Source organism: Coloeus monedula (genome assembly GCF_965178545.1).
Source record: "Coloeus monedula genome assembly, chromosome: 6".
In the NCBI taxonomy this organism is placed as follows: domain Eukaryota; kingdom Metazoa; phylum Chordata; class Aves; order Passeriformes; family Corvidae; genus Coloeus; species Coloeus monedula.
The window spans coordinates 31,370,218-31,397,081 of record NC_138786.1 but is presented as its reverse complement, the minus strand read 5'-3'; the positions used below and the strand labels follow the sequence as shown (position 1 = coordinate 31,397,081).

At 41.8% G+C, this 26,864-nt stretch overlaps 2 protein-coding genes across 3 annotated transcripts in view; one reads left to right on the top strand and one right to left on the bottom strand.

Moving 5' to 3' along the window:
• The first annotated feature begins 1,204 nt into the window (after nucleotides 1–1,204).
• On the top strand, nucleotides 1,205–6,853 carry PIGH (phosphatidylinositol glycan anchor biosynthesis class H). 2 transcript variants are annotated; one of them, XR_014226535.1, is made up of 4 exons: nucleotides 1,205–1,397; nucleotides 3,285–4,034; nucleotides 4,126–4,209; nucleotides 6,333–6,349. XR_014226535.1 is itself a non-coding variant. In XM_082284139.1 (4 exons), the coding sequence occupies exons 1-4, from the start codon at nucleotides 1,218–1,220 to the stop codon at nucleotides 6,417–6,419; spliced, it is 561 nt and encodes a 186-aa protein (XP_082140265.1). In that variant the 5' UTR covers nucleotides 1,205–1,217; the 3' UTR covers nucleotides 6,420–6,853. The 2 variants fall into 2 exon arrangements, 1 of the variants encoding a protein (XP_082140265.1); XM_082284139.1 differs by having other exon boundaries at nucleotides 3,285–3,494; nucleotides 6,333–6,853.
• Nucleotides 6,854–10,576: 3,723 nt separating this feature from the next.
• Nucleotides 10,577–26,864, bottom strand: part of PLEKHH1 (pleckstrin homology, MyTH4 and FERM domain containing H1) — a gene marked incomplete at both ends in the record, with an annotated part of 42,696 nt that continues 26,408 nt past the window's right edge. The window contains 14 exons of the mRNA XM_082282955.1: nucleotides 10,577–10,753; nucleotides 11,051–11,197; nucleotides 11,708–11,794; nucleotides 13,813–13,942; nucleotides 14,860–15,002; nucleotides 15,857–15,998; nucleotides 17,753–17,853; nucleotides 20,422–20,577; nucleotides 20,986–21,163; nucleotides 23,697–23,794; nucleotides 24,603–24,779; nucleotides 25,437–25,549; nucleotides 26,445–26,553; nucleotides 26,684–26,863. Coding sequence (XP_082139081.1) covers nucleotides 10,577–10,753; nucleotides 11,051–11,197; nucleotides 11,708–11,794; nucleotides 13,813–13,942; nucleotides 14,860–15,002; nucleotides 15,857–15,998; nucleotides 17,753–17,853; nucleotides 20,422–20,577; nucleotides 20,986–21,163; nucleotides 23,697–23,794; nucleotides 24,603–24,779; nucleotides 25,437–25,549; nucleotides 26,445–26,553; nucleotides 26,684–26,863 — 1,938 coding nt within the window. The remainder of the gene's footprint in view (nucleotides 10,754–11,050; nucleotides 11,198–11,707; nucleotides 11,795–13,812; nucleotides 13,943–14,859; nucleotides 15,003–15,856; nucleotides 15,999–17,752; nucleotides 17,854–20,421; nucleotides 20,578–20,985; nucleotides 21,164–23,696; nucleotides 23,795–24,602; nucleotides 24,780–25,436; nucleotides 25,550–26,444; nucleotides 26,554–26,683; nucleotide 26,864) is intronic.

The window sequence follows — 26,864 nt, the reverse complement described above, 5'->3', positions numbered from 1 at the left end:
ATTCTCCAATGCCCCTTGGTTTTTCACGTCCCTCAAGACTCCTTTGCTGCCCCTGTGTTAACAAGTTAACAAGTTTATGTATATATAGTATCCACCCAAGAGCTCTGAAGATGCCATGAATGGAGTAATTGCTCACAGAAAGATGGCACCTGCAGTTAAAGCTAACACTCCCTTGAAAACTGCGGGGATAAGGGAAATAATAGAAAAGCCGAAGGAATCAGGACGGCAGTTTGGAAGTCACAGAGCTGTAGCTTTATATTACTGCCAGGTAAGTCACACAAATTAGTGACTGGAATGCACTGAAGAGAACACAATGCAAAGACTTATTAAGTCTCTGTATGCAAAGCCAAGTCTCCAATTTATCATGTACTTACATGTTGAGGGACCAGAAAACCCTGCTTTAAACCTCGAGAAAAAAAAATCAAAAGAGCTTGTAGCTAAGCATGGCAAAGACAAGAAAACACATTTATGTAGTTGCAAATGGTAAAGACAAAGAGGGAAAAGAGAACCTTCTGGAGAAGAGCAGGTTGCATGGAGAACACTTAGCAACCTTCCAATAGCTTAAGGGGGCCTTCTGGGAAGCCAGAGAAGGGACTTTTCATCAGGAATTGTAGTGATAGGACAAGGAATAATGGAAAGAGGGGAAATTTAGGTTAGGTATCAGAAAATTTTTTACTTTGAGGGTGGTGAGATACTGGACCAGGTTGCCCAGGGAGGTTGTGGATGCCCCAACACAGTGTTCAAAGCAAGGTTGGATAAGGCCTTGAGCAACCTGGTCTAGTGTGAGGTGTGCTTGTCCACAGTAGGTGGTTTAAACCAGATGATCTTTAAGGTTCATTCCAACCCCTTAACATTCTGTGATTCTATGAAAACCTGCCTCTTCATCACGGCAAGAGACACATACAGCACCACTAAACCCTGTGCCTTTTAAAACTGATACTCCATAAACAGAGGAAGCAAGCAATGAATTATCAACATGTGCTAACGGCAGAAACCGCTGATGTCATCGGGATTAAGGAAAGACGCCTGGCGAGGTACAACCAAGCGAGACAACCGAGCAGCAGCACCGCCCTGGGGACAGAGCGGGCGCCGGCATGGCCCAGCAGGCGGCCAGGAGGGAGCGGGCAGTGCCTGCGGAGCCTCCCCGCGGCTCAGGCTCCTCCCGCCGGGGGCCGGGAGGGAGGTGCGCCCGGCGGGACGGGCCCCGCCTGCCCGGCATGGCGGAGGAGCGCGGGTTCCGCTCGGCCTCGGGGGCGCCGATCGCGCTGCGGCGCCGCCAGCACAGCGCGTCCTGCCGGGAGCTGGCGGTGCGCGGCCCCCGCCTGCAGCTGCGCTCGCTCAGCGCCGCCACCTCCGCCGTCTGGCTGGCGGCCTACGGGCTCTTCGCGCTCAGCGAGGTACCGGCCCCGCCGCCGCCCTCGGGCCCTCCGCCGCTCGGGCCCGGCGCCGGCTGCGCCCCTCAGCCCTCGTCCCGCTGTCGCACCGGGGCGCTCAGGGGAGTCCCGCGGGCTGGGTGGCCGCGCGTGTCCCCGGAGCAGCCTTGGCTAGCGGCGAGCGGGGCATGGAGGGCGGCCGGAGCCCGTGGGAAGGCGCTCAGCGCCACTCCGGGGCATCCCCCGCGCCCCGGGAACGCCGAGCTGATGGGTGTGTGGTGGCAAAGGGAGAGCTGTGCCAGCCTGGGGGCCGCTGGCTGCCACCTGCTTGCCCCTGGTGGCTTCTCGGGTGCCTCTGTTGGTTTGTAGCCTCTTGACAGATACGGTAGATGTATGCCTGGGTGCTGAGTGATGTCTGGCACATGTTTGTGAGTCCAAATAACACGTGCTCACTTGAAGAGATGGGTTGTGAGAATCTGGAATAAAGGAGGAATTGAAGAAGGTAAATGATTGTTAATCCCCAAAAGGAATTTTTCTGAGTGACTCAAGAGAGCACTGCACCATGAATGTCATCACAGTTCATAGCTGAGGCAGAAAGATGTTTGTTTGCAGTACTGATTTCAAAAGCTGCTGGTATCAAAACTAATGCTTTTGGATTTATCAAAAACTGGACCCAGACCAGTTATGTCCAGACTGAAGTCAGTAGCTTGACCAAAGAAGCTGGTCACTGTGACTCATGCTTTGACTGTTGCACATCAATTTTTTTCAGTAAACTTTCCTGAGAAATGAAGATAGAGGTTGCAGCATGAGTCAGTTCTCAGGAGTCAGATAGGAAAAGATGGTCATGTTTGAGTTTCATTTCTTATGAAAGCATACACCTTAGCTAGTGGTTACCACCCATTGCCCTCCTGCTTGCCTTTACACATGCTCTTGCAGCCTACATGGAAGTGACTGCAGTTCTTTTTTTTTGCCAGGAAATCAGGTTTGAAAGTGACTCTCTCTTTCTGTGGTTTTCAGTGTCTGTGCTTCATGACTGTTTTTTTTTTTTTTTTTTTTCCTTGATAACAAACTTTTGGAGAAGTCCTGTATACTTTCTGAAGCCATGGCTTCTTCAGCTCACATGGTGGTATGGGCCCAGCTTGAGTAGTAGGGCTGTGTAGTTCTGGCTCTCTAGGAGGTGTCAGTTATAACTTTGATTCATGGGTATGTGGCCTGGAGTTCTCTAAAACATGTCCCAGAAAGAGGTTGTAGGTTGTGGACCTTTAGAATTTATTTTATTACCAGGTCTTCAGATGACTTACTGGTGACTATAGTTTCATCAGTTATATATTAAAATGTAACAGCAACCCCAGGATTGCAGCATGCAAAATACATTGGTCCTTAAGCAAAGTACAGGAGAAAGCAAATTTTCTTTGGATTGGTATTTAAGGCAAGAAGAGGGTGAGGTCTGAACAAGTTTAGACTGGCAGTTTGTAATAGGAAAACCACCAGGCCAGTGTTTATCCTGAGGGAGGGTTCTTCCGCTCTGAGAATCCATGCTTGGTTCTAGTAAACATTTCACAACACTTCTTTGTCAGTGACATCATCTTTATAGAAGCTGGTATAGTACACTGTCATTGATATAACTGGCTTGTTTGGGTTGAGATTTCTGCACTGAACTTGGAAGGGAATAGAATTTTCTTGCAGTTTTCAGTTTTGGCTCCCAATTCTTTTAGTCCATACTGCAAAGACTGATTTAAATCTCACTACATATGTATCAGCCAGCCAGGTGAATAAAAGGACTCTACCTAAGTAAAAATGCTTTGCAAGTGTAGCTTTAATATACAATTTGCTGTGCAATTTTACTTTCTCTAAAGCTGTGTTAAAGTAATGGTAAGACCAGAGCTCTGCCTTTGCTTGGTTGCATTACAGAACAGCATGGTGCTTTCTGCTGCCATCTTCATCACACTGATTGGCCTCATCATATACCTGCACTTCGTGAAGATTGACCAGGAATCCCTGTTGGTCATCGGCTCCCTCGGCATTCAGGTGACTTCGTCCTATGCCTCAGGGAAAGAGAGCACAACCTTCATTGAGATGGGTCAAGTGAAGGATGTGGTTATCAATGAAGCCATCCATATGGTAATCATACACAGTCTGTATTCCTGTGTCTGTGGGCACACTCACATCCAGTGTATTTTCATGAGCATGATTTACCAGAGCAATTAAACACAGCCCCATCTGTAGCTTTACTGACATCAGGAGCTTTATTTCAGATTTTTCTCCTTAGTCTCTCACCTCTCTCCTTTAAAGGAGAACTCAAATGGAACAAATAACCTGAAAAGGCCAAATCCATTTCTTAGGTGATGCCCCTGACTTTGAGCTAGTAGGTTTAGTTCTTTGTGTTATGCTGTTCTTACAAATCCTGATGCCCAGCTCCATATGTAGTCAAGGTGGAGATGAGAAGCTAAGACAACACAAATGGTGATTTCTCCTATTGCCAGGGTTTTTTGCAAAGCTCCTGTAGAAAAGCAGACCTTACCCTTTCAGCATGTATGTGTTCTTTTCAGGTTAAAAACTTAATAGAAAAAAACCAGGTAAAATTATTTCCTTATTGAGTGAAAGCTATCAATACAAATTTGTGGACTTGACTGCGACCTGGCAGGATTTGCCTTCCACCCAGTGAGTTCAAACAGATCCTGTTCCTGTGCTAACTCCAGGCAGTTTGGTAGCATTTTTATACTCCAGTGATGTTTGTCTGTTTGTCTTGTAGCAAAAAGTTATCTACTACCTGTGTATCCTCCTCCAGGACCCCAATGATCCTCAGGGAGTATCTGAGGTTGTGCCACTCTTTCAGGTGAGTTTGACTGAATGGTGGAAAAATCGAGATTGTGGTCTCTGTGTGTGCACCAGTTGTGTAAGCATATCTTTATTCCACTACAGGTAGATGATGACAGTTGCCTTTCCCTGGCTAGGCTGTCAGGGTGGGTAATATTTGAAGTCTCACAGAACTACATACTAGGGATGGGTTTTTCATTTGCTCTCCATTCAAAGAACAGGGAGTTGTGTCAATCTGAACCCTGCCAGGAGTTAGCATGAACTAGAAGTCTTAGGCTCCCAGAGGGTACTGAGGACTTGTGAGCTTTCTGTGCAGTCCTGTGCTCAGGGTTACCACCATAACTCTGGCATGGTGCTGCAGTTGATTTTTCTCTCAACTCTGTGTGCCAAAAGTTCTCATAAAACCTCCTTGGCATTGGAATGACTTCCCCTGCCTGACCTGCTGACAAAGATCACAGTACAAGCCACGACCAATTTGCTTAATGTATAATAACTTGTTTGTGTTGCTGTTACCTCGTCTCCCCTCTCTCTTCTCTTGCTAACATGTTCTGACTGTTCATAATCCCATTTTTGGAATGGATTTGCTTTGTGTGTATTCGTGCCTAACACAACAATGCCCTGATCCTTGAGGGGTGGTAAGCAGTACAGAGATAACCTCAATTCTTAGACTTCTGAGCTGTATAGCCCTCTCTGTCCTTAATTCACCTGCTGCTGGTGACTGTTTTGTAATCTGCATACAGTTTGTGACTGGATACAGTCAGTCTTCAGCTAAATACTTAGGAGTATAAGTAGGCTATTCCATTGATACTTGCTGCTAACTCAGTCCCACAATTGTAAAGATGTTTAGTAACAGTAATATAAATTAGCTATTTCTCATATAGACAATGGGAAAAGTAGATTTGTTGGAAAACAACAACTAATAAATTCCAGATAGCTGCATTCAAGTACCTGATATTAGTTAGATATGTTCCCTTTCCAGCTTCAGGGGGTCTGCCTGGCATCTGTATTGCTTCTCTCTTTTTTTTTTTTTTTTTCTTTATCAACTCTGACAGTTTTATTTTCATGAAAATACCTTAGTACTGGTAGAGTTGACTCCACCAGCAAAGGCGGTATGGAACTGTTCTGTTTTGAAATTCAGTACCTATCTGTAATTCTTATTTTAACATGCAAGTTAGTATGTTACTTAGTTTTGAAGGAGCAATGATTAATAACTTTATTGTGTCTCCTTCACTGGGTTCCTCTGTTATGTCAACCTTCAAAAATACAATTTCCCATATCACTGAGCCCAGGAGCCCTTTTGCACTGAAATTGACCTTTTGTTCTCTTAAGCAACTCTTGCAAGGAGGCATTTGATGGACTTTACACAGTAATGCTGTTTTGGGAGCTCAAAAGTTACAGGATCATAGGGACTGTGGGACTGAGAAACTTTCACCTCCTTGCTGGTTTTAATCTGCTCCCAGGTTAGAATTGATGAAAGATCATTGACCACTATTTACTGTTTGGGTAAAATTAATTGATGCTTTCAGTTAACCTTCTGTTGTCCTTATGTTGGCAGTAGAGTCAGGTGTCTAAATTCCATGTCCTGAAGGTAGATTTTTCAGAGTGGAGATCTTCTAGGATGGCAGATCAGTGTATGGAAATTTGCTGTTCCTTAGAGGGAGCATGGCCTAATAGACAAGGTGATAGGTGGGGAGGGGTGGATGTTCTTCCAGGCTGTCACTGTGAACTGTGAGCTGAGAAAGGGGAGTATTTCTGCCTTGGTGATTCAGGCTAGCTGCAGAATGGTGCTGCATGTCCTGACCTGACAGCTTTAGGGACTGGCATTTTTTCATCACAGGGCAGGTACGGCTTATGGAATGGCTTTGCATTCCTCTGTCCCCAGCTCACATCAGACACCTGGAGTTTGATGGATTACTTCTAAATGAACACACACAAGGGGAATCTATTCACCACAGACTATGTGAGGAAGCTGATCAGTTGCAGGTATCTGGCTGTTGCATTCCTGACAGATACACCCTCCTGATAGCTTGGTGTCAACTCTCCCCAGTCCTATCTCTGCCTGTATCACTAGTGGGAAATTACAAGCTTTCCACCTGTTTTACAGCCAGTGCAGAGCCTGATTCTCTGTTGTTTGCCTTCTAGAGCTCCAAGCCACGTCTGGACTGCTTGATAGAAGTGTACAAAAGTTGTCAAGAGATCCTGGAGCAGAGGAAGACAGCTCCACAATGAAGTGGAATAAAATAGCTGAAAAAAAGGCAGCAAACTTTCAGCAGGACTCAGAGGGACACATGGAAAAGCAGCAAAACTGCCCCATGACCAGAACTTTTTAGGCTCAGACAGAAAAGGTTTTTTCTTGCCTGTCCAGAAAATAATTATGGGGAAATAGGGCAAAGGGAGACAAGAAAATGCATCAATTTTTTACTCTTTCATGCATCTGAAAATTATGCTAAAATTATAAAATAACCTTGGCTGGACTGCCACAAGTATGCATTCTTTGGGTTTTATTTAACCCTTTGTTTGAAAAATACACTCTAAATACCAAAGCTGATGTGCAGGCTCAGGTGGTAACTTCCTGATCCCAGGAAAATTTCAGAAAGACAAAACCAGAAAATTAAACTGTTGCATTCAGTTATGTTTAATGAAATAAACATAAGAGATCTAAAGACTGACCTCTTCAGGGATCTGCTTTGAAAGAATCCCATGGGATGGGGCCCTAGAGGGAAGAGGGGTCCAAGAAAGCTGATTGATAGTCAAGGATCATTTATGATCATAGATTTATGATCTATCCCAATGAGCAGGAAGTGAAGTAGAAATGCCAGGAAACCTGCATGGATGAGCAAGCTGCTCCTGGCAAAACTTGAACACAAAAAGGAAGTAGATAGAAGGTGGAATTAGAGACAGGTAACTTGGGAGGAATACAGCTACACCGTTGGAGATGTAGGTAGAAAAGCTAAAGCCCAGCTGGAGGTAAATCAGTTGAGGGATGTCAAAGGCAACAAGAATGGTTTCAAGTAAGTACTTAAGTAGCAAAAGGAATATGGGAAAATGTGAACCCATTGCTGAATGGGGCAGGGCCTATTGACACAGGACATGGAAAAGATGTGGCATTTAAAAGGCTGCATCAGTTACTCTATGAGGCATATGTGTTGTTGAGAATGATGGTAATGACAATGTGAATAAAGTTTTGTTGATCTATGCTCTTGGTAGTAACTTAAGGTTGGGAAATTCTTATTTGTTGATAAGCTACAAGTTACTGTAACACACAGTATTTTTCTCTCTTTATATTCCATGCTTCCTTAGTAATATAAATGAGGCGACTGAAGTGTCAAAATGAGCAAAACACACAAGTCAGCAGGAGCCTGGATTCATGCTTATTTTGCATACAGTGCTGTACTGTGATTGTCCACAAAATCTGTAAATGAACACTTGGCACCACACCATCATGCAATAAGGGAATTTGTGGGTTTTTTTCCACGGTGCCACAAAGTTTGAAAGATAGAGGTTAGCTTATGGCACAGGAAGTATTCTCATTGTCCAAGTGAAAGGCAGCAACTTGGGGATGTGCCACTGCCTTTTGTGTCAGAAAAGATGTCTCAGCAGAGTGGACAGAGCTGTGGGCTCAAGAATGCTGGGAATGCTGACTGCTGTAAAAATCCTATTAAGTCGTCAGAATGTGCACTGAAGAAATTACCAAGAAGCTGTCACAGTAGGAAGTGTGAAAGATTGTTTTAGCACTCTTTTGAAGGAGTGTACATCCTGTGCCCATGGTATAGTCATCCACTTAAGCTGAGAGAAGATCAGCAGGAGACACAAGGAATCAGTCTAGGGCGGGTTTGTGCCTGGATACCAAACACAATGTATATTCATTTTTGTTTACATCAAGAATATTTTGGCTTTTAAAATAGTTTCTTTCATTCTGGTGATAATACGCATTTAATTCATGGTTATTAATTCACGAGCTACATTTTATTAAGAACAAACAGAAATCTCACAGTATCGTCCAGACAGCCTTTTACATACACACAGCAGTTAGGAACACAAAGGCTTTTGTCATCTCATTCTATGCTGCATTAACAGTCATTGCCAAAAGCATTGATTAAAATAAACAATTATTTTCTCTATGAAAGAATCATACAAAGTAGGTATCTACACAGGGTGGGGTGTTTGAAGACAGGTAAGCTATAAATAGGAGGGGTATGTGCATCCATCAGAGTGGGGTGGTCCCTGAAACACTCAAGTACTGGTGAATATTTTTAAGAAACAAGGAAGAAAGTTCTGTGTATCATGCTTCTCAATTTAAAGTGCTATTGTGGCAGAAAATAATGAGCTTCAGGAGAGCTCCTGTTTCTTTAACATCTCTGCTTCCTGTTTGCCCTGGTTCAAGTCTCCTCAAGTCTCTGTGGAGATGAGTGTTAGTACTGTAAGGAAGTACAGCCTGTGAACTGGAGACTTCTATGCTTTGAGCATCCCCAGCATTGGTGATGGCTTCAGCCTATTCTGAAGCAGCTTTGTTACTGGTGGGATACCAGAAGCAAACTGTCAAACAGACCTTCAGATACAGGAAAAATTGTCAGGCACAGGTGATAGAGTGAGGAGGTCTAACACTTTGTGTATTCAAACTGACATAGCTATACTAAGGTAATTGTGTGAGAGAGAGGAAATACAAACTACTATCAGGATATATAGTCACTGGAAAGTACCTAAGGGAAAACAGAAATGACTAAATACCTTCTTAAAGTTATTTGCGGCTCAGAAAGCTTCTACCCTTTTCTGTACCTTCAAGGGATGGTCCTTAAATTCATAGCAAGTGGGTACACTACAGTATGTGCAAATCAGGCCACAGTTCATACAATCTTTTCCTGTCTTAGGTCTGCCATACTGTTTCTTTAACTCACCATGGGGTATTTTGGGGTTGGGTTTGTTTTGTTTGGTTGTTTGGGTTTTGTTTCATATTACAAAGATGCCGATGAGGGATTGCTTAGAACAATTTTTGTCTGTCCCCTGCTCTTCTCTTTTAGTTTGTGGTTTTGCACCCACCATAACCATGAAACTAAAGCTTCTTGATGTATCAGCTCCCCACGTGCATTAGGTTAGTGGCAGGTACTAGGGAGTAAAAACACTGGTATGGTTGGTTTGTTTATTTGCCAATAACTTTGGTTTGCTGTTACTGACTTCGGTCTAGTGGTTGGATCCACACTCTTTTAATGTGGGAAAGTTGCCCATGAATGCATAATTATTATGAAGTTGGACATGGTACTTTTCAAGTGCAGTTATTCTTTCTTAGCTTTTTTAGAATGCTTATCAAAATAGCTGAACTTAAACTAAGTAGACTTAGATTTTTTATGAAGAATCACTATTTTTGTTTTATTTGTTTAAAATTCAATAACCTTCTCATAATGAAGTCCCTTTGAAACATATCAAAAAAAAATCAAACCTACCAACATTCTTTAGGAAAGTCAGAAGAACATGAGTACACATTTGCTGACTACCTCCTCCTTGCTAATGGTACAGGAAGGAAGCAGGAGTTTGAAAGAGGCAGCTTCTGTCAAGTCAGAATGACAGAGCTTGTCTGGGAAGATCTGTCCTAGTTGCTGAAAGATAGAAAAAGCACAAAATTTGCTTGCCTTGTCTTCCTTTGGCTGAGATAATGTGCAGTTCCAAACACATCTGCAACAGTGGTTATCAGAAAGTCTTTGAAAGTGCTTGCCTGCCAGTGGAGCATGTGACACACTGAGCCCTGCCCTGCAGCAGCAATCTAATGCTCATCTATTGCATAGAACAGCATCAGTTTCTGAAATGCATTGGTCCTGTAGGAGCCAGGGCATCCTCTGACACTGTTCCAGTCCCAGTTGTTCTGATTATGCAACGTGCAAAGACCCTAGGCTTCCACCTTTAAATAAAGTTGAAAATACTCTTAAGTACCACTGAACTCTAATCCTATACTCACTATTTCAGATCTGAAATCACCCCTGACTTGCATCAGAATTACTCTTGTGAGTTTAATTCCTCTTCCTTCTCAGCAATGTCTTTCTTTCATGTCTGAGCAAGGACATGAAAGTTTCTGTCTTTTGAAAGCTGAAAATGGGAGGGATCGAAGAAAATGTATGTGCTTGTAAAGCAAGGCAGTACAGTAGGAGATGGAAGAATGAGTGCAGATGTAATGACTGGAGCACTGTGCAGGCAAATGACCTGAGGAATGGTATTTTGGATGGAATGTGTCATAGAAAGAAAACTCCTGCACAGTCCCCCAAATCAACTTCTTTGTTAAGAGAAAGTATACTGCCGCTACCTCTAAGGAACTTTGTCTATTATTATGGAAAAAAAATCAGAGCCTGCATTAATATGTGGTATATAACCAACAAAATCAGCTCATTTGGAACAAGCCCTCAGAGCAGGGTGGGCCCCTTAGTGCTTCGGGGCATGGAAGGAAAAAAGCACCGATTTTCAGTCTCCCAGGGCTTCTTAGCAGGTGTTCTGCTTCGTGAGGGCTGTATGGAAGACAGCAGTGAAGGACTCGAACGATAGTTAATGTAGCTGGCAATCAGAAGTGTTGCTTCAACAATCTGGGGAAAAGAGAAAATTATTAACTGTAGGCCAGTTAGAGGTAAGAATGCCCTTTGATTTTTAGAATCTATTGACTGCATAGCTTTTGGCTTTTTCCCATGAAATTTTAAAACAAAGCTCTGTCTTTAAGAGTTAGGTAGAGTAAGTCTCTTGTTCAAAGGTTCCAGCTTACCAAGGATTTGTTGAACGTATATAGCTAGTGCAGCAGCCACAAGTACCAGTCCCCAGGGCTTGTACAAAACACCTAGTCCTGATGCTGCCAGCTGGAAAGAAACTCACTTTTCATTTGTAATTACCTTTGGAATTGCCATTGTGAAGAGGAGTTTTTCAGTGCTATTTTTTCCAGAACTTCTTTCTTTCATTTGACTGACTACAATCATGAAGTCATCTCGACAGCCTCCAAAGGTCAGCACAGAGGAGTATGAGTAAGAGACCTTCAAATGCTGCAGACAGAGAGTTTGAAAAAATCATAGTTCTGTAAAAAACTCCAAATTTCCACCTTAAACTATTAGTTTATATTGCTACACCCTGCAAGAACACCAGGTGTCCAGCAGTAAAGGGCAGTAGATAGGGTGGCTCTATAGGTAACAGCTGGCAGAGAAAACTCAAGTGAGAATTACATTTCTAGTTTTCTCCTGGTTTGCTCAATGCCTCACTGCTTCATTGTATAGATTTTGTTATAGCCCAGATGGTGTTAGTAAAGCACAGACCACTGAGATTTTGCAAGATGTATGAACATGTTTGCTGCCCTACCTTACATTGCAGCTGTAATTTTTCTTTGTCTATGGAGTGTTCAAACATAACACTGACTTCCCTTATTTCTGACTTTTACAAACTAACTTCTGGATCCATTTGATGTTAAAGACAAACTGTTAGTGACTTTCAGTGGACTCAGGGGAATCTCCTTCTGTGGTAGGTAAGGTATTTATCTTAAACAGTGTTCCTCAACATACCATTGTGTTATAATCCAGTATGCTGATACCATCTTCATTCACAGCTATCCAGACTGGACAGTCTTCCAATGAGGAAGGCAAAATAGGCTTGAGAGAAAGAAAATTATTAATTCAGGTATTTCCTGACCACCACAGAATGATGTTTTTGATAAAAATGTTGAGATTTAAGGATAAAGTGAAGATGAGAAAAAATCCTAAAGGCTTACTGGTGTGACCTGGTGTGATTTTTAAGAGAGTTTTTCCCAAAATTTGGAATAATATTTTCAGATTTACATACACTTTTTGGAGAAGTGGCACAAGAGATACAAGGATAACAAAGGCTTTGAGATTAATTAGATTCCATCAGTACGGTTAAAACTGAAGGAAATGCTAGGACAGAGCAACAACATGGCAGCTCTGCTCAGCACATGTGTTTATACTGCTCCTATCAGTCAGGAAGGCAGTGAAACCTGCTGGTTTCTATACCAGTGCACCCAGTACCATCACATCAATGACATTTTGTTTCTTACAGAATCTTACCACAAATGTGCATCAATTGTCTGTTGAAGATGACTTGTTATGGCTAATGACATAAAATCTTCCCTGGGAATCTGCTATTACATGGCTAATGCCACAGGCTTTGCTGTTTAACTGCTGAAAAGTTATAAAATACGTTAATCATCAGAAATACCAACATTATTTCACCTGTGGGTAGACCTATTCTATATTCTGATTCTTCAGCGTCAGTAACTGTAGAGAATTGGCTACATGACTGAGGACACGTAGACCCTTTGCAGCTTACAGAGCATGATTTAGCAGAATATCGCACTCATCTTGTATAACAGCTGAGCTACGTGACAAAGGATGCATAGACCCTCTGCAGCTGACCAAGGCCTTATGCTGATACAGCGAGGACTTGCTGATACGTGCTGGCCTTGGTGAGCAGTACAGTTAACAACAGAAAGCTTGTGGTCGGGGCATGGGAAAGAGGAACTTGCTGACCACAAAGGTAGAACTAGAGGGAGGGGTCGGCAGCAGTGCCGTAAACCACTCAGCTTGCGCCTTTTGGAATATGCATAAGCCTCATTAGTCACACTATATCTGTAATCCACGACTGATCAATAAACGGAAGCTTGCTGATCACTCATATTGAGCGTCCGGGCCTTCCCTCCGTCGCGACAAGTAACCTCTTCAGACAGTAACCTCTTTTAGTCCGGACAGTGGAAATACCTGTCTATTGAAAACTTCTTGTATATTTACTCAAGAGGTTCCTTTCATCATTAGACTTTTTTCTGTAACCAGAGCAGCTCTGTCTTCAAAGCAAGACATGTAACCACGAAGAAGACCTCCCTCAAGCTTTCAGCAGCAGAAATGTCTGCTGGGATGGGGAAGATGGTTAATGCCAAAACAAGATTTCTCAGACAGCCACTGTGTGCTAAGACATTTTTTCAGGCATGGGCAATAGGTACAGAGCTCAAGCCTGGAATGGGGTGAGGGATGGTACAAGCTATTGGGAGAACCACTCCCTCCAGCTGTTCTTTGCTCTCCCACTGATGCCTGTGGGCTGGCACCTTACCCAGTGTGTACTTTTGGTTTTGTTTCTGCAACAGGACATTAGCAGTGCTTGCCTCTCTCATGTGGCAAGGAAATTATCCAGCTCTGTGTCAAGCAGAGAACAGGACTGAAGTACCCATTCTTCTTATAGCTGGCATCAGCTGCCAGGTGTGACTTAGGGGGGCTCTTCCCTTCCTCCCCCACTGCGGTATGTAAATCTTATTTTTTAAACTGTCATTGCAGCCTTGATGCCCAGGGAAATTCCTGCCTGACAAAGCTTTGGCAAGGCTTGTAAGGACAGGTAGAACTCTGGATGATGATCAATTGATGCAGCCAGGGAACCTTCAGTATTTATTTACTGAACACTAGCAGCCCCTACTGGTAAGAATATACTTGTCTTCCTTCTTCTTCAACCCATATGGTACCAGGGCTGTTTGTCCAGAACAGAGTATTGTTAGCTTTTTTCCCTTTCTGAAGTAGAATCATTTTCAACCTGTGTTACCAGAGACTGTAGGTGTGTCTCTGCTCAGATAATTCACTCTTGGCAACAGAATAAAGTGTGCTCCAGTTACCTTAGCAGCAAATATTTTGGTTCCAAAGAGAGGCCATTTCCGGGCCACCGTCAAATAAATTCGAATGCATTCTGATGGAGAGCATCCCTGCAGCACCATCCACTTCGTCGCCAGCCTGTCTGTTAGTTGCCTGAGGAATCCAAGACACAAGACAGTATTATTTAGTAATGTCTTCCAAGCAAAGATGTGTAAAATCAGAGCAGTTAATAAATGTACCTCTTTACTCCAAAAGGGCTGTTCTACACAGCACTCACGGACAGGGCTGTTAGCACTATTGGTTGTACAACCTGAGTTTATTTTAGCTTTTCTCTACTTCCACAGACTTCCTCACCTTCCTCATACCTTGCCTGTAGTATGCTCTACATGGAGTGGCAATATATATTAGCTCACTCTTGATTTGGCTCACTAGGGATGGTTTGGCAGCTACCTGGCTACATGCAGATGGAATTTGCTTCCAAAAGGAGGTAACTGTGTTAGTTCCACCACTGCATCCCTAAATAGCTTAGGATCTGTAGGAAGACCATTCTCTTACTTTAAATCAGATAGATCTGAGATCTGTGGCAACATGTGAATTTTGTACTTGAGCTCTCTGCATTGTGTGTGAGAATTTCCAAGTCAGAACATCAAAAAACCCTGCCAAAATATGTCCTACCAGAATCCCTGCATGGCCTGAAGCAACTCATACGAGCTGGCTTTATGACTCATTGCAAATGTTAGGCATCTGGATTCAACTGACGCTTGGGGGAAGCATAAAACAAAAACTTAGAAAGAGAATTCATCCTAGGCTTGGGTTCGTTTGTTGAACCTGAGATGCCTAACTTGGAAGTGAAAGGCTTAAACTTCTTGTCTATGGCAAAATTAGTTGGTGATTTGGCTCTTTTTACATTGTTTTTTCTTTTAAGGGAACCTTTTCCTGACACTTTTGTTTTGTTTGAGTTTCTACATCAAATAAGCTTGACAGGACTCCTTGAAACTTCTTAAATGTAAAGACAATTTGGCAAGTAAAAGCTGATTTCAGTGCAAAGTATTCAAGAACCAACAATTTACCTGAGCTGTTCAGGAGTAATATTCTGCTTGTAGTGTTTAGGGTAGAATTTATCTAAAACCTGGTGGAGAAGATGCTGCATTTTCAATTTTGATGTTCCCCCAGGACTTGAAGATCCTGGTCGATCCAAATCCCCATATTCCACCTAAGACAACATTATAGTTTATAGTGCAACAATACTATGGGGTTTTTAATGCAGTAGAACATTCCATGAATTCCCATACTGATAACTAGTGTGTTTATGAGTCATGCAAAAAGACACAGGCTGGGGAATGTTGTCTACAGCATTTACCATAGTAAATATAACAAAAGAGCAACCACTGAGGATACAACTGCCAAAGGAATTATGGTACTGATCTAAGAGTGGAACATGATTTCAGCCAGATATTTGTTGTAAGGAGACACATCTGTATAAACTGCCAGGCTTTGGGGATTTATTTTCAATTGGCCAATTAAAACAACAGCATATTTGTAAATAGTTTGGGCCATGTCCCCAGATTCTTCATCTCAGTTTATGCCGCTTTAACAAATACAACACTCAGTTTCAGGTCAGTAAAAAATTATTACACTGCTTATCATGCCCACAACCCACAATGTGTGTTTTATGTGGTAAAATACTAAATGCAAGCCTGGAGACCTAACAGAGGATCCTAGAAGACGATCTTCCTGAGTAACAGGGTATTAGCAGTGCAACAGTGGAAGTTTTTACTAGTAATGGAATTCCAGTGGTGGTCCTATTTCCATATCTCTACTAAGGTACTAAGCTACTAAGGGCAGGTCTGGTGATAGTCCAGCCTCACTCTGTTTTTTCCAGTGTTTTTCTTGAGAAGGAAAGGAGAGGCACAGCTAGAGCAAATTTCCCTACAGCAAAAGGTGTTCTAACATATGTATGCTAATATCACGTATTTGTTTTTTTTATATCAAAAGGGAGCTGCTTAGTCAAACATAGTCAGTGTGCAGCTGAAGGAGGACAAAAGAGAGGATTTCTGCCTTACTCACCTGAGCCATTAGAGCCACCATTTCCAGAGCTAATTCCTTATTAACAGGAAACCTTCCATTGGCTATTTCATTGCTCACTTGGAAGGCCAGTAGCAACCGCTCACGGTCTGTCTCACCTTTGGCCTGGCTCCGAAAATATAGTCTGAAAAGTAGACAGGATTGTGAAGGTAAAAAGATACTGTGAACTGAATGGACAGCTGGGAACCTGAATGAAGGTGAGGCAAAATAAAAGTGTGTTTTGTTTCGTTTTGTTTTTCATTGAGGGGGTACTGGACAGAGGTTTGGAAGCTGAGGTGCTTCCCTTATGAACAAGACTTGAGCAAGGAGGCTCAAAACATGCTTTCTAGCTTCAGAAGTTATTTGAATTCTGTAAGCCAACCACTTCTAGACAGTGAACCTTTATTAAACACAGCTAAATCAGTGTCCATTCATCCCCATCAAGCACAGACAGTCAATATTTAAGTTATGGCCTTCTCTGCTTATCACAGGAAAGAGAACTACCTCTGCTCTACATATATAAGCTTCAACAAGGCAGCCTTGTAGACTTGCCAGCTTGGATTTGACCACTTACACTGAAGACTTATTAAAAAATTCTTCAGTTTGCTTCAGCAGGAAATAAGAGACCCAATTAGCAGACTTTGTTTAAGGAAACATGCTTGTAAATCAAAGCATCCTACTGATTTTTATTCCATTCACACTTGGAATTTTTTTACACGGCATAGCAAGATTATTAGTTGGGGTTGAAGACACCAGCTTAGGGAATGCTTCCCAGAACCATTCCTCATACACAGTCCACAGCAACTAATTCACATATTAATTTCAAGCTGCATCTATGGCTACATATTCCACAATTCCACTACATGAGATATTCATTCCAGTGGATCAGTTTGTTTATTTTTATGTCACTTTGAGATTAACAACACTATTAGGATCATATTGACCTTACAAATGTATTATCAGAGTCCTTAGTGTTAGAACAGTCCAGCCTTGGAGAGACCTTATCAAAACATCCTTGTTGTCTAGCCTACGCACCTTCCAGCCCAACAAAATAATACTGCAAAGTTTCACTCCTGAAACAAATACTGCCTTCTGGGTCAAAAGCAGTAACTTCTGCTTTCACCTCTATTACACCAACTAAAAAAGTTGACAGAAATTTATTTCTATACCATTACAGTCAGCAAAATCTTCATATATTCCATATTGAACTCTCTGTTCAGTTTTGGGGTGGCCTTTGTTTTGCCTGCAAAGAGAATTCACTCCTTGTTCTCATACAGCTCTTGATTTACTGTAATTCAGAATTCCTATCTGTATTATAAGTGATGAACTTGTTCCAGTTTTTGATTTAGATCTTTTATCTTGAACTTCCCTTCTCTACTATCTTTCATCATCTAACTTTTAACATTTCTTTCTTTATAAAGTTTGGGCACTGCTACTACATGTCTCTTCTACAGCTCATATGATTTAGAACATTGTTATTGTATCTTTTTCATCTTTGTGACTGTTCATTTAATTGCAAGTTTCGGCACACTTGTTTTCACTGGTGATTTTTCCTCTAGGTCTCTCTTCCTCTCACCTAACACACATTCTTCAATTACGTTTTAGGATCTAGGCAAATGAAATTGTGCCAAGTGTACCTTATTGTGCTACAGCTAGTTGTTAACTCATTTTAAGTCTATTCTGCTACTGCAAAGTGGTTTGGGTTTTACCCCGAGGCCATATGCTTTTGTATATGTAACAGACAAAAGCCATCACATCTCCTGTAGGATTTAAATGAATCTTAGCTAAAATAGTTTTGGCACCAATGATACTATAAATTACTGGTCATCTACAGAGATATATGCAGTCTAGGATGTTTAATTAACAGCAGTAGTGAGGCCACCCAACAAAGGACAGTACCTGTTCTTATAGGTCAACTTTACGATTCTTGTTCCACCGTCATATTTTCCAGGATGCAATTCTTTTAAGGCTTGTTCCCATTTAGAAATGACATCACAGATCTTTAAAAAATAGCAAGGAGAAAGGAGACACAAACTGAGGTGAAATAAACAGCCAAGGCTTGAGGGGAAGGTAAGTGAATAAAATATTGTGAAACACAGAAGATAAAGAAATAGACTGGATCAGATAAACACAGCTCAAAGTGACGAAACACTTCCTTTTTCTATTGCACAGTATGTAAAAATGAAAGCATTCCAACTGAACACTCCAGCTCTAACATGCAGGGGGACACCTGAATTCTGGTCTGGTTGTAACTCTCGTGGCTATGTCTACGTCAGCAAGTAGCAAAGCTCAGGAGGAACAGATCTGCACAGAGAAACACCCATTCCTAAGTCTCCACACCCACACTAGTAGTCTGACCAAGTGACCTGAAAGCCCACTGCTATGTTGGATGACATCTTCCAGTTCATGTTTCGTGTAAAAATAATCAATTTCATGCTCTGAGGTTACTCCTTAATGTGAGTCAAAGCAGGTTAATAGGAATGATTGGTAGGTTTACCTCAAAAGTGCCCTCCTGAGCCAAACTAAAGCACTAACATATCCTCTGAACAGAGCAGAATATGCATGGCTATACCAAATCCTTGGATGTGAATGTCCAAACTTTGGGAATGTTTGGTCCTAGATTCCAACTTTGTAACTCAGACATATTTTTCATAATGACATGGTTATTTTTTTTTGGTTCCATTCAGCTCCTCCTGGTTATTCGAGTCCTTTTACAAGTGGTCTAATGAAGGCCCCTAGTTCTCTTTTGATGGCATCTCAGTGAAAGGAATGTGAACATAAGAAGCCACATGAAATACATAATCAGATCTCTAAAGTTCTCTTAAGCTACTGAGATTTACTGGTTATTATTTACTTGCCAAGACAAAGTGATCCCTTTGATTGTCTCAAGCTCCTTTGTTTACTCTGACACCTCATCTCTCCAGATGGTGGTCCAATTACCAGCAAAGCTCTAGATTACCTGGTCAATATCAGGCCATTAAAACCAACTATATAATTTGGCACTGTCTGTGGTAGTTTCCTTTCAAACCATCTATTTCAAAGTTATTGGTGTCTTCTCCCTCTGTTGCTTAATGTGAAATTTTACACTGTGTAAAATTGATTGTTTTAAGTCCCCTACAGGTATCAGGACCTCTTCAAAGTTGGCAGTAGAACTATTCCTCCATTATTGCTGTATGACAAACTATTCTCACAGATTTGTACCAAACTCTGATGTGTCTCATTCATGGCAGCCAGCCTGCTCAATTAAGGCCATCATTCAGCTGCAGCATGGGTAAAAATCTCCATATGAAAGACACATGCTAATACTTTATCTTCTTTCTTTTTCCCTTCATCTGAGGCACTGCACTCTTCCTTAAAGTGAAGCCATACTCAGTAGAGCTTTCTCCCCTAAGAAAGCTTATGAACAATGAAAGCCTGAGTTATCTGGAGATAGCAAGGAGATACTTCACAATCAAATAAATGGAATTTATACAGACATGCCAGAAGACTCACAGCCTAACATAAATTTGTCTCAATTAGGAGTGTCATATTTGATGACAGTTGTAATATCTGATCATCCTGGCTAGCTCGGTCATGTTTCAAATCTGTAGTCAAGAAAAATTAAACTTTAATATGTGCTAAAATCGGAGTTAGACTTTTTAAAAATTGACCAATTTATCACCTAATAAAATAAAATTCTTTCTATTAAGAACTATATCAGATTAGGCTAGCTAATTATAGAATCATAGAATAATTTAGGTTGAAAAAGACCTTTAAGATCAGCAATCCTAACCATTAACCCAGCACTGCCAAATCTACCACTAAACTATGTCCCCAAATGACAGATCTATAGCCCTTTTAAATACCTCCAGGGGTGTTGTCTCCACCACTTCCCTGGCAGCCTGTTCCAATGCTTGAGAAACTCTTTCAGTGAAGAAATTTTGCTTAATAGGCAACCTGAACCTCCCCTGGAGCAACTCTGGGCTGCTTCCTCTTGTCGTGTCATTCTACTTGGGAGAAGAAACCGACCCCCAGCTGGCTACAGCCTCCTTTCAGGCAGTAGTAGAGAGCAGTAAAGTCCTCCTGAGCCTCCTTTTCTCCAGGCTAAAGAACCTCAGCTCCTTCAGCTGCTCCTCATCAGACTTGTGCTCTAGACCCTTAACCAGCTTCGTTGTCCTTCTCTGGACCCACTCCAGCACCTTGATGCCTTCCTTGTAGTGAGGGGCCCAAAACCAGTGCTGAGTACAGGGGGACAGTCACTTTCTTGGTCCTGCTGGCTACAGTATTGCTGATACAGACCAGGATGTCATTGCCCTTTTTGGCCACCTGGGCACACTACTGGATCACGTTCAGGCAGCTGTCAACCAAGACCCTCAGATCCTTTTCCTCTGAGCAGCTTTCCAGCCTGTAGGGTTGCATGGGGTTGTTGTGACCCAAGTGCAGGAATTAATATCTCATCTGTGAATATTAATCTAGATAGACAATATCCAAGTTTATTTGATTTTAATTCATTAAGATAAAGATTTATTAACCATTTGGCAGTTCTTCAAAGATGTGTACTAAAGGTAGCAGAGAGGAAAAATAAATACCTTCATGTTGCCTGGTAAACAATGTTCCAAATTCCTGCCAGAAGGATCATCTGTGAACAGAGAAAATCCCATATGGGATGGCTTCCTCATTCCTGTTTCCTGGTTCAGTCTCTGGATGAATTCATCAACTGTTGAGGAACCATCAAAACCTACAACCTGCAATGATAGGGGACTTAACTGAGGATACAAGAATTGTGACCATTGATGGGTATCCCAGCTAATGAAGGTGGTTTCCTACAGATCAATCTCTCAGGATTAACTTCCAGCTCCAGTGACAACACTTGTGTATTGTCTCCCTCCATATTACACATTCTTTCCCATATTGAGACACTTCCAGCATCTCTCCCTTTTTCTCAGCTACCTTTTCTTCCTAAGATCTGTAGAGCTAGGGATTAATTCCTTTCACCTTCTTGGAAAATCAGCTAAAACAGCAAGGAGAAGAAACAGTGTTTATCTCCCAACTCCCAATATGTATAAATACCATGGTGCCACCCACCCACACGAAGAGGCAGGTTATGGTGCAGTCCTCTAGTGCCCAGAAGAAAGGCAGCTGTGGTGGCTCACCTGGTATGTTCCGTTCATGAAGTGCACTGGGATGCTGAAGGGGAGTGAGTGGTGGTAGGGATTTCTCAGCAGGATGGACACGATCTCCATCCGGGAGGGCTTGGCTTCCCGCTCTCCAGCCTGCACAGTGCGGTCCACTGATCTCTGGCAGTAGATGGCATACTTGCCTATCTCACTCCTAGGCAAAGGGGGAGAGAACCACAAACATGCTCCAAGTGCCATGTCCTCTTCAATTTCCCATGCCATGACAACGCATTCCTCCCTCAGGCTTTTGCTCAAGCAAAGATGTATTTCTGTGCAGATACACGGTTCATCTTGACAGACTAACAGCTCAAGTGCAAAGCTACAACACAAACCTGAGCTCCAAGGACCTGTAAAACTAAGGCAGACAATGGACTCTCTAGGAAACACAAGAGTATTCCCTGCTTCTAGGTGGGCTGGACACATATTCTCTTCTGGGCCCTGTTGCCATCATAGTATCTGTCAAGTCAAGATCAATTCACCCTCAAACTCGCTGTCATGCCAGTGGAATTTAGTTACTATCATGTCAAGTCCTGGTAAATATTGAGTTGTATAATCCTATGAGACTAATGCATTACAAGCTGTGTTTATCAATTTACATGGCTGTACAAACTGTAAGTTTCCATTAACCCTATCTGCCAAACAAGAGACTCAACAGAGATTCCAGGCAAGCTTAGATTTGTTGACAGTTCAATATAGGATAGGGATAGTTACCAAGATGATCAGTTTACTGTCTACTGAAGAGAGTGCTCCATTGAACAACACCAAAAAGATGCAAGCGTCTCTAAAGCCAAGCAGGAACAGTCAACTGCACCTTGCACAAAAATGTTAAGAATGTATATACTGAATAAGGTCTGAAATGGAAGGATTTTTATGGATTTGTAGCTGTGCTATCACTTTGCAGGGGAAAATAATTCCATTCAAGATGCCTTCAGGAGCTCAGTACATGATTAAAATTCCAGTTAAATCCCTACAAGCAACATGGAAGTCAGGAGTTCTGGCTTTTCACTGTAGCAATATATTGTTCACCTTCCCAGTAATGAGCTTGGACAATAATCAAATAGATAATCTTGCTTCATCAATAAGCTGTTATATTTGGTTTCCAAATGCTCCTAAGCCCCATGACTTCTCACTTTTATTCCCCTTTTAGAGACTTGATATGTACGCTAAGATCCCCTTTCACGAAAAACAATACCTAGAATTAAGATCTATAATTCTTCTAATTAAGATCTTCTAATACCTAGAATAGATCTAGACCATTGGCATTATGCAGTGTAAACATTCTAGTGTCTTGCTTGCTGTGTGAAACAGGGAAAGTAGATCTACTGAACTGGTCAAGAAACAGCTCTATCTGCTCCATCCAAAGAGAGGTAAGTATTCCTAGAGCTAGGGAGAAGGAACCAAACTAAATCCCATTTAGGAACTGCTCCAAATCTAATATAAACTACAGGTGAGCATAGGCACATTTTCATGTAATTTCTGGGGTTTTTTTCTAGCCCTAATAATTGTTTCATAGCAGGATCGTATAAATAAACTTCCTTTCTGTTTCTGCTTGGAGTGCATTTGTTCATAAAGATACTTTTGGGCTAACAACTTTTTATTTGTTCACAAAGGTACTTTTGGGCCAACCATCAGCATAGCAGAGCTTGAAGCTGATGTAATAAATCAGTTTCACAGGGCCCAGCAAATCCTTATGAAATTCAACAGCCTCCAACAGTTGTGCAGCTCCACTACTGAGTTGAATGGGCCAGTCTGGGAGCTGGTAACACATAAGTTTGAAGAGATGGCTCCTAGTACTAGACAAAAGATCCCTAACATGTTGTCTTAGCAAACAGAGAGAACCTGAACATTGAGGAGTGCCCAATATCTGTATTTTTGCTTTTGAGAAGAAATAGCAAATGTGAGGCAGCATTTAAACATTTAAAATACTTGATAGCAGTACACGTTTCCTTTGCAGTGCCAGGAGACTTTTAGCTTGAGTTCCATGGCAGATTTAGGCTTATTAACTGAATATGAATATTTATTTGAAAGGAAACTACTCTTTTGTCTTAACAACAGTATATTTTTGCAACAGACAACTAGACATCTCTAGCTGTGACCTCCCTGCTAAGGACACAGTGAGATACACTGAAGACCAGATCACCATGGAAACAAAGAGCACAGCATGAGCAAAGGAGAACAACTTCTTGCTATTACCATACTTGCACACCAAAGAGGTAATAGAAAATAATACTATCACATATTTCAGGTTTGTTAGTTTTTCCTAACTTTTTATGCGTCCCTGAGATGTTTTCTGCCGTACTTTTGTTCTGTCACTTTGCTTGGTGACCTGACACCAGAACGTAATCACCTAAAATTTGAATAATTCATTCCAAGTAATTACTTTGGTCTGTCTGTCAATAAAAGAACGTAGCTGCATAAGCAAAAAACTCCCCTATGTAGCTCCAGTTATTTCTACAGAAAGTTCTTTTGCTAGTATAGATTACTCAGTTTTGTGAACTAGCTTCATCTAAGTGACAAATTAATATGAATGGTTGAAGGGGCACAGCTTTATACTGATGGGAACCTTCTGTCCTCCCTCTCAATATATATTTGTAGGTGTGTGTGCTCCAAAATTACTTCCCTCTTTATCTGTAGTGGGTGCAAGAGGCAGTCAGCTGAGCAGAATGAAATGCTGTTGCAGTCCTTACCTGGGATCTGCATGTCGCTGCAAGTGCTGTTTGATGTACCAGAGGAAGTGATGTTGAGGCAGGAATAGAGGAGCACATAAAGCCAGGAGTTGCCAGCACTGTGAACACAAAACTGGACATCATTCTTGTTCTGTACTTCTTACCTGCTGTCTTTCATAGAATACTACAGTCAAAATAATGGATGGTGACTTCTGCTTTCTGGAGTGACCCTTTTTAGGTGTGTAGTTCAAGATGTTTCAGAGGGAAGTGATGGTCAGACAGACTGCTCTTCAGTATCTCAGTTTGGACTCTGAGAAGAGTTCTAAATGATTGGCTACTTCTGAAAATTTTGAGTATTTTAACCACAACTGAGTCAACAATTAAGACTTAAATTAACACTATGTAACTGAAAATCATAACCAAAAATGCACAAGGGAATTTTATTTCAAATTAGATCCATTATTATTCAACCTGATTTTAATGTCTCATTTGAGCTGGGAATATTGTAATCACGTGTGTACATTCATGCTGTAACTTATTAATTTTATTTACCCAACAATTACAGTGCAAGATTCAGATTTCATGCTTAATAGTAATATTCATGCCTTGTATGCTGTTGATTATCTAAAATGCAAAACAAAATTAATACCATGTAACAGTTACAGCAAGACAACACACGCTGTGAACTTTGATTCTGAATGCATAGACCATTTGCCACTGATAAACAGTTACATTTAAACTAAAAATTATTTTTCAAGTAGTTATATTAGTGTTTTTCTTTGCACACCAGTGCTGAGATTCTCTTTCCCCCAGCACACCTTTAGCATAAGCACTACTTTATGAGAACCAGACCCATAGCTAATTATTAAAAGCATGGGATTAAATGGAAAGTATTTGCAGAGTGGCAGTGAATGAAAAGGAACTGACCTGAACGACTGAATGGTTCTGGGGTTGTCGGCAGCTGGTCTGCTTAACAAGCTGACAGTAAATTTCGTTCTGCAGCTCGGTATGTGTCAAGCACACCTGCAGTGCTGTCTGGGCAAGTGACACATGGTAATCAATAGAGGATGCCTCCACAGGAACGTTGATGAACAGCTGACAGGACTGTGAAAGGGTAGAAGTTAGTCAATGCCATGAATACAGCAACTCTTGTCTGGTACTTTACAGGCCAGGTTCCCCAGATGTATTTATTAACTTACAGACAGTTACTAAATAACCTTGAGGGGAGGGAGGAGAGTCAACACTTAATTCCTATTCCTCCTTCCTTAGTTATGGCAACTAGAAAATTTACTCAACCTCCCCTGGTCTAAAGAACTTACAAGTCAGCAAGAGAATTGAGGAGAAAACGTGCTTCCTGCCTTTCATGCCTCTGCTTTACCTAGTTCACACTGTCCAGTCGCACTGCTGATCTTACACTCAGAGAGTGCAAAAATGCAATCTCCAGTGGCTTCACCACTTTCCTTACTGACACAACTGAGTTTACCAGTGAATTGTTTCTGTTTCCTTCAATCCAACTATTGGAGAGGAAAGAGGAAGATAAAGCTCACTTTGAAGCATAAAGTCTGTGGGGGACATTACTCCTAAACCCAGATCCTGCAAAAGAAAAGTTAAACCTCCAAAGAATGAATGACACCTAAATGAACCAGCAGGCCTGTCTAAAGCAACCCATAGCGACAGTAAATGTCGTACATGACCAAAAAATGTTATTGCCCCAGCAACAGAGCAAAATAACTGAAAACCATGCAATGTCCCTTTAAATACCTTAAAAAGTTTCAGAGCTTCAGTCTGTAGAGCCTCTGATGGCAGAGTAGTGAGGGATGTGTGCAACCCATCTTTACTGTAGCACAACATAGGATGCTTCCACAGAGGAGAATCTGAGGTAGCAGATAGGCAAAAACATGCAGTGTCAGAAACAGAAGAGAGAGAACAGCGTCCATGTTGACAAGGAGCCTTGCTGAGATGGCAAAACACCCGAGGAAGCAGCACTGCACTAGGCCACATTATCTTTGGTGATACTTCACTGATTTCAGCAAAGCCCACCATGGATAAGGAGTCACCAGCAGCATTAGTATCAGCAAAAAGAAGTATTGGCATCCTCAGTCCTGCTACATCAGAACTTCTCATCAGCCGGATTCTGGTGAGAAGCTGCTCAGGTGTGTGTTCAAACCAGAGACACAAACCCTTCCAGGGCAGCTGCCTGCAGTGGGGGTCTTTGTTAGTGCAAGTCACTATTCAACAGGAAGCAATGTTCACATATGGGTCCAGAATATGCGAGAATGCAAGAAGAGTTTTAAGTATGACTGCAAATGTTAATACATATTTGAGAACATGGTGTGTAAACATAAATGCATGAGCAGGTATCAAAGGTGAGGAGGAACAGACGAGCATGGATGTATGTATAAGGGTTTATACGTGCAGACAGAGAAACAGATGGGAAGGCAAGTATGTTTGAGTGTATTAGGAGAAAAGAGCACATGTTTGCATGGTCAAGATTTCCTGGAAAAGAAAATCAAGACCAACAAAGACAGGAAAAAATTAAAGCACCAGTTCTTTATTTTAATTTGAATTGTTGTTACAGACATTTCAGAGGCTTTGATAAATGATGTGACAATGTGATAGACTTGTCTGAGAACAAGGGGAGAAGGACACTATACCATATGATGTACTACCGAAAATCCCTTCCCTCACCTTTGACTGGATTAAACTGGGAATTGAAATTATTCTTCCTTATGCCTTGATACCATGGAAGAGCTTGTGGTGCTTACTTACTAGGGTCTCCCTCTGCATCCAATAGCTTTCCAATGAGTTGTTCGTATGATGTGCCCACTGTGGCATTACTGCTACCAGCTGCAACGGTCAGATGGTACAGCCAGGTGTTCTAGGCATAAGGATGACAACAGTATGAGTCAATTCAGGCCTGTTTTCTACAATCAGGTTAAGCCTATATGACCCAATCTGTTCATTGGTACCAAAAGACTCTTGCTCCAAAAAAAGACTGCTTTTTATACCTTCTCCTGTTTGGTGCGGATAAGTAAATACGTGGGACTCTGGTCCTGTGGGTGAATCACCAGTGTACAGTGGGATGAGAGAAGTCCTCCACCAGTGGTTTCATAATCTTCATCAGAGTCACAGGAACGGTCTACTTCTTCCACCTTGGACTCACGTAGAGGCAGATGCCCTAAAGGACAC

Bases quoted from the DNA above. Each gene is read 5' to 3' on its own strand.
- PIGH (XM_082284139.1), top strand. From the start codon at position 1,218: ATGGCGGAGGAGCGCGGGTTCCGCTCGGCCTCGGGGGCGCCGATCGCG. The intron at 3,495-4,125 runs GTAATCATACAC...TTTGTCTTGTAG, and splicing joins TCAATGAAGCCATCCATATG to CAAAAAGTTATCTACTACCT. The intron at 4,210-6,332 runs GTGAGTTTGACT...TTTGCCTTCTAG, and splicing joins AGGTTGTGCCACTCTTTCAG to AGCTCCAAGCCACGTCTGGA.